This window comes from Lolium rigidum, chromosome 1 (assembly GCF_022539505.1).
Source record: "Lolium rigidum isolate FL_2022 chromosome 1, APGP_CSIRO_Lrig_0.1, whole genome shotgun sequence".
In the NCBI taxonomy this organism is placed as follows: domain Eukaryota; kingdom Viridiplantae; phylum Streptophyta; class Magnoliopsida; order Poales; family Poaceae; genus Lolium; species Lolium rigidum.
Window position 1 is genome coordinate 80,467,445 of NC_061508.1, and position 7,249 is coordinate 80,474,693.

At 42.1% G+C, this 7,249-nt stretch overlaps 1 protein-coding gene and 1 pseudogene across 2 annotated transcripts; both read right to left on the minus strand.

Annotated features, from left to right (window-relative positions):
* Positions 1–247: 247 nt before the first annotated feature.
* LOC124648123 lies at positions 248–3,428 on the minus strand (annotated as a pseudogene).
* Positions 3,429–3,513: 85 nt separating this feature from the next.
* LOC124676392 (uncharacterized protein At2g39795, mitochondrial-like) lies at positions 3,514–6,437 on the minus strand. 2 transcript variants are annotated; one of them, XM_047212470.1, is made up of 3 exons: positions 6,147–6,437; positions 4,189–4,529; positions 3,514–3,884 (listed from the first exon to the last, which is right to left on the minus strand). In XM_047212470.1, the coding sequence occupies exons 1-3, from the start codon at positions 6,435–6,437 to the stop codon at positions 3,725–3,727; spliced, it is 792 nt and encodes a 263-aa protein (XP_047068426.1). In that variant the 3' UTR covers positions 3,514–3,724. The 2 variants fall into 2 exon arrangements, with proteins under 2 accessions (XP_047068426.1, XP_047068420.1); XM_047212464.1 differs by having other exon boundaries at positions 4,189–4,532.
* Between the last annotated feature and the right edge of the window lie 812 nt (positions 6,438–7,249).

The window sequence follows — 7,249 nt, forward strand, 5'->3', positions numbered from 1 at the left end:
TCCAAAGTATCTACTACCAAGACTGGTATCTCAAGGGGGCTAAATTCTTCTGCCCCCTCTTCTATTGCAAGGATTTATACTTTCAATGCATATGATAATCATGCAGGGCCTGGACATCTTCTCAGTTTGATAGTTCAGCTACAATGAGCACTGCCCCAGCTACACATAATATGCACATATAATATACTTGTAAAGTTTTAGAAATCACAGATAATGGCTACCGAACAAATAACAATTTTTTATTTTCTCACGCACCCAAATAAACCCAGATAAAGAAATTGGCCAGGACGACCCTCAGCCCAGTGAGCTTCGACAGCCTCTCCTCAAACAGCAAAAGTCTCTCAGGTTTATTGTACAAACGTTTCTGATTTCTGAAGTTTTTGGTTCCGCACTCCCCAGCCACGCTCTGTCTTGTACAATACTACAATCAGATATATGAGGTCTAGTAGTAGCAGCCAAGAAAAACTATTTGGCCACTTCAGAGTTCTATCACACCATATACTCTTCCTTCATAGAGATCTGAGCTTGAATGCTTGAATCTAAAGGCCAGTATATACTGTGCTTTGTTTACTTCTCCATGATAAATTGTGAAGTTGTCTCATAATGTATTATGAGGTAATTGCACCACAGGTACAACAACTTGCACCCTATGTGCATTTTCATACAACATCTTCCAAAACGTGTTCCACTCATACAAGAACTTGTCCAATATGTGCACAACTCATACAATTGAATGTGGTGGCGACACGTGGCAGTTTGGAGGCGGGAGAGGAAGGTTTGCATCGCAGCGTTTCAGAAACAGGATAATTACGAAGAGGTCCTTCCACCTTTACTTCTGGTGAACGGTCATCAACAGAAGATGATTCTTTGCTGCCCTCATTGCCATTTTCTTCTCTCTCCTCCTCCTCATCAATGTCAGTCGGGGCAATATCAGGAGAACTATTCCGTCCTCTCCTCTTTGTCCGCATATTCCCCCTAGTCTTTCTTGATGTAGCTATTGCTTTTGCAGTGGAGCGTTTCTTCACAAGTGCTTCTGACTGTCTTCGGTATGTTTCAGCAATGGATTCTTGAATCTTTCATGACAGATGAAGCAAATGTCAATAACAAGAAGACTGAAGACAAATACTAAATAGGCAGGGAAAATAATTTCCCACCGGACATAGATAGCCAAAATAAACCCACCTTTTTGTTGCGAGTCTTCTCCTCCTCACCAAAAGCAAGTTCCTGATGTATCGAGTAAATTAGAATCACTGGGACAGGTACTACAACAAAAGCTAGATAAACAAGAGTAACAAGACAACTAAGCATGAAAATTGGATAACTTATGCATCACCTCTTCCTCGTACTTGTCAATATCTGGATATAAAGCTAAAATTAAAGCATCAAAGTTAGGATCATCCCTCAAGGAACGTCTGCTCTTGCAATGAGTGCGGCATGCCGGGCATTCATTATTTCTGCATAAAACACCGGCATCACTTATATTATCAATGAAATAAAGTTGGACCTACACTTTATTGAAAGATGACACTGAGACAAGACATTCCAGACAAATAACACAAGGGAGCATACCCAAGCCGCATGGATTTATCAATGCAATCCCTACAAAACCGGTGCAAACACTCCATAACCGTTCTTGTTTTGCGGATAATGCCTGCAACATAGGACCATAAGACAAGCCAATTCTCAGATATCACGGTTTGCACAGAGATGCTACTTAGTTTCATGTACAAAAAGCTTACTCATCCTATCTTACAATATTATAAAAGCTAGTTGCACTTGTATAAACTTCTGTGAGATGTGAAGATCATAAGATTTGTGGGCTTTTTTCAAAGAAAAAACTGGTACACGTTCTCTAGACTTCTCATTGATTTGTGGACAGTCCTAATATGCATATTTGCTTAACAGAAACATGTGAACCTTGAATGTGCTAGTTTCAGCATTTGTAGTAAATAATTATAAAAAACCCTGACATCTACAGAATAAGAGCATCCAATTAGAAGTAATGCTTTCAAGACAGAAATTGTGCAAAGTAACAGAAAATTATTATCTCTCGGTCTGAAAGCAAGTTGAGAAGGCATATTCTCACCTAAGCTTATAGGGCACTGCACTTCCTTCCGTATATCCATTAATTTCACTAGTATGAACCTGCGTGAGAAAACAATGTTTCTTTAGCTAACAGTTTCAAGCCTTGAATAACATGAAAAGCAAATCTTCCATTACCAAATTGGCATATCAATTACTGACTAACAATTTATGGAACACACAGAAGTGTTTTGCAATATTTTTCTTTTTTTTTAAGAAATATATTGCTGCAACATAAAGAAACATAACGTTCAGGCCTCACAATGGGACAACAGAAAACAGTGAAAAAGGAAACTAGCAGCACCAGAGGAGTGCTTGAATACCGGAAACTAATATTTTGACAAGCGAACGAAGAGTCTTAACCAGCTGAGGGATGTCAGCAGCACCAACAAAATCCAAAAGATACATAATTGTAGGTCAGCAAATACTATGCCTGGGTAATTATGTGGATCAAATCTGACAGTTATGTGTGACACAGTCTGACAATAGAGGAGAGTAAAATGCTTTCCTAACAGGAAACTACACTAATCCTACAGTAAACGTGAGGCTGATTTGCACCTAGCGGCTAGTATGAACTGCAGGAGACACAGATACACAATAGAAAAGCTGTCTCCAAAAAATACAACTCTGCTCCATCATGTGTGATCGCCGATGAATTCAGTAGCAAGGAGAGATCCATGGAACAGCCGTGAGTTTCAGTACGAAGATCATAGAGACGGCTGATGGAAAGTGTAAATCATACGCCATCACGATAATTAGAAGTGCACGTGCATACAGCTGAGTTAAGACACCTAAGCAGGATAAAGACCTATCGCAGTCATGGAGGTAGGATAGCAACAGTAGAACCAGATAGATAATCAGAGCACGACAAGACAGTTCATGGCCAAGAAATTTGCGGAGGACTCTAGCAATGCGCTGCAGGACAACGACACAGGAAGAGGTTCCCGGTACAGACGAGGGCGGCACCTGTTACGAAACTGCTGGCCCAGCTGGACGATCTTAAGCTTGGATGGTGTTTGGCATAAGAGCATGGCGTGTCCACGGTACATGTGAAAATATGATCGCACGGGTGGCAGGCTGGCCGCGCGTGAATTCTCGCTTACTACACGGACTTTTTTGCAAAAACGCTTCGACGGTTGACCACGGACGCGTGGCAGCTCCAGACACCACTTGTACCAACGGTGCACACATCCAGGACAAGTTCTCGTACCACCTGAACACACTTTTGAAGTTTTTGTATGAAAATGCACATAGGGTGCAAGTTGTTGTACCTGTGGTGCAATTACCTCATGTATTATCAACATATCACAGTAAGTTGGCAAAATGGCAATTATATCTGAAACCATTCCCTTCAAGGTTCCATAGCAGGAAAAGGCCACCTACTAGTACCCTCTAAACGCAGCAATATTCTCACCGCTGAGAACACATTAATTGGATGATCATACCTCAATGGATCACATGTTAAATAGCAAAGAATGCTGAAACTTTTCTACAGCTAAAAGGTCCAGCAATATATAATGCCAGCTTGACGCCAAATAAGACTGGGCGTGCCAGAAAGCATTGTACAATTATGATCAACAGGTTTGACATAGAGCACCAGGCAAGTTTGTTTCTATTAAAACAGGATGAAGGGTAGTGGTACTCATTTCCCAATGAACTCTCTCATGTTTTTCAACCAAACCACATACTCCTTCTCATCCTTGCCCATCATGTAGTCAGTCAGCCAGTCATGCAACGAGTGCTTAATCCCCCTCACCTCAAGATACCTGTGCAACGACTTCTGCAAGCTCTCATCTAGAATCCTGCAAGTAACAACGGTAAACTAAGGTCAAAAGATAATTGTAAAAAGCAATTAAGTTCAGTAAGACATCTAAGTACATAAGAAGATAGAACATAGATTAAACTATCAGCAATTAAAAGAATTACACAAAAAATGAAATATCAAACTTTGCAATTTAGTGGAAATGAACAAAAAGTTTGTGCTCGAGGAACCTCAAAGGTATGTTATTTTTTATTCTAATGATTCAGTAGCTCTACCCTGGAGCTTATTTAGATGCCGGAAATTGAAGAGACAATAGAAGGTAGATAAGAAAACTGTTAACTTACGAAAATGGTGGCCCCTCGTATAAATTCTCCTTATCATTACTGTCACGATTCAGCATCCTCATATTTTCAATTGCAAGTTCATCATCATTAAAGTTGCACTCAAACTCCAGGATTGAGCCTTCTGGTTTCTCAATAGTGACAACCATCTGGACTGCTGGCTTATATTGATCATCATCGTTCTCAGCGCCAGAGTCTTCATTGTTCAAATCTTCTTCAGCATCAAAGTTTGTATAGACAGTAGCTTTAATAGTCTGTCCTGCAAACTCTCTTTTGAGAACTATGGATTGGTCACCAGGGTTATCGATTATCTCAAAAGGGAAGTCTTCTGGTAGATCAATTTGCTGCTAAGAAACGATTCAAACCAAATACCATGGTCAGTTAATTTCTCAAAAAATGTCAAGAGTAATGTTTATAGAACAAGTGTTCTTTTGAAGCAAGACAAAACAATCAAAACAATATTTAAGTACTTGTAACAAGGCCTAGTCTAGAACATCATAGTCCTTGATACACATCTTTTACATCATCATAGTAGTAAGTTTAATCACACTGCCATATAGCTTAGACTGGAGTTTACAGAGCTCAGAGAAACATTAATACAACATAGTTTCAAAATTAACCTTTTGTATAAAAAAAGGAGAGTACAATTACAGAGGAACAATTCAGAAGGTGAGTACTTGAATTCAGAAGGTGAGTACTTGAATATCTGAAGAGCTAGCTTCTCTTCTCGAGCTTATAAAGTCAAGTGCATGTACCTCTTAGATGAGATGGAGCATTCGAACAGGTCAGGAACTCAAAACTGGTTTGTGTAATAATAATAAAATTTACTACTGCTACTTGCAACACTGCATCTTTTAGGCTGGTGCCAATGCCTCACCTCACTCTCACCCGCCACGTCAGCTTTTTCCCTCACTCTCACCCCACTCTCACCCCACGGTGCCAATGCACGGGCTATAGTGCCATCTCTCACTTCTCTCTCCTCCACATCACCATTTCTTTTTCACATTAAGTTATTTCACCCGAATTTTTGTAGACATTCAAAATAATGCAAGAAAATTATTCAACTAAAAATGTTACCGATTACATAATAATTAATAAAAATACAAATTATGTTTCTTGTTTTTCTAAATAGCCTATATGACAAGTGTGTACTTGTGTTTGTATTTTGAACTGAAAGAGTAAAAAAAGGAAAGAAAATAAAATAAAAACTGACATTTAAAGAATAAAAGAAGGAAAGAAAAAAAGAAAAAAGAAAAAAACCGACCAGGTCGTCTTCTTCTACCTCTCGCCCGCGTCGCCCTGCCTCTCGCCCCTCCTCTCGCCCGCGTCGCCATCGCGCCGCCCCGCCTCTCGCCCCTCTCCCGCCTCGCTCTCGCCGCCAACGCGGGCGGCAGCCGGGCGGGAGCGGGCGATAGCGCCGGGCGCCCCCGCCGGCGCCCCTCCCTCTCGTCTCGCCCGCCTCCCGCCCCTCTCTCGCCCCATCGCCGCCGTTAACGCCCCCGCTACCGCCCGCAATGGCACCAGCCTTAGTGTTTCATGATTTGCTTGATCTGACATCCACTATTACTGACAGATGGCATGCGAGCGATGTAGCACACTGTCCCTGGCGGCTATTTGAGAAACAGGGATGAGAGTAACCCTGAGTTAAGCTGATTACTGCTGGAGCAACAAGGCATATCAAGTACTACTTTACAACAAAAATGGCTAACAGAATTAAATCGGTACTCAACTACAGGAGCACAACAAAGTTACTGATTTTGCTTTAGAAAGTAACCAGCAAAAAAATACCCTCGATTTTGTTATGGTACTAATAGTTCCTAAACATGGGATATCAAGGTAATTCTTTCGGCAACCATACAAATATGAGTACAGCTAAATCACCAACCAATTAACAGAGTCGAACTATTAATTGAGAAGCAACGAACGGAAATGCCGGAGGGGTGTTAAGGAAGCCTAGAGACCTGCGCGGAGCCCTCCTCCGATTCGACGGCGCATTCGATCTCGGAGTCGATGACCCGCCTGAGGTTCTCGTCCGCGGAGATCTTGGAGGAGGACACGGGGGAGTGAGATGCCAAGAAGCGGCGGGCGGTGATCCCTGAAGGCGAGGAAGCGGCGGCGGCGTGGAGACGATGGAGCGCGATGGGTGGGCGAGAGGTGGCTGAGGAGTGGGCGCAGCGGCGGGCTAGGGTGGAGAGCCGCGGCGACTTGGCGGCGCGGTGGAGGAGCCTGGCGGCGAGAGACGCCGACGACATAGCTCGGGCTTTGCTCTCTCTTTTCTCTGGGGATCCGAGGACGGCTTTTCGAGCAGTCTAGGGTTTTGCCGGGTTTAAAGGCCTTGGAGTGGAATGGAGACTTGGGGAGAAGGAAAGAAAGAATGGAGCTCAATTGGGAGCCCAAACGGCCCAATCCAGTGCACTTGAGAACCGCCCTCCGGCCCATAAAGCTCACTCTTCACTTCAGTGGTCCATTTTCTAGCTACACCTACACATACCATCTTCGTGACCCTGACTTAGTCTCAAAAAAAAAAAAAAAAAAAAACCTACACATACCATCCCGGCACAACACCTCCAAAATATCCATATGTTTGAAAAGAGTTGAGAAATCCAATTTAGCTCACGGGTGCATATAAACCTACGAGTTCAGCTTCAAACCCGACTCATGAACGCTTGTAATATTTATCTTCCACACATAATTAAACGTGATGATTTTGGCATTTTGGTGACGGCGCCCCAATATGGAGGGTGCAGAGTGATATGGGCGCGCAATGTCTACTCAACACGTGACGGTGGGACAACACTAGGAAGTGAGTGCAACTTATATGTGAAGTACAATCAAAATACATTGCAACCAGCAGTGGCGAAGGACGAAAATAATTTGAGGTAGGAAAAAATCTAATAAAATGATGTAAAGAACAAAATAGTCCGGAGACATTAGTGATATATATAATTCAAACACAATCACTTACACAATAAAATTAGAAAGATATTTGATTATAAGTAGAACCTACAACAATAATGTCAGCTCAATGGCAAAGCTTTACCTTTCTACAAAAATCTTTTGTAAT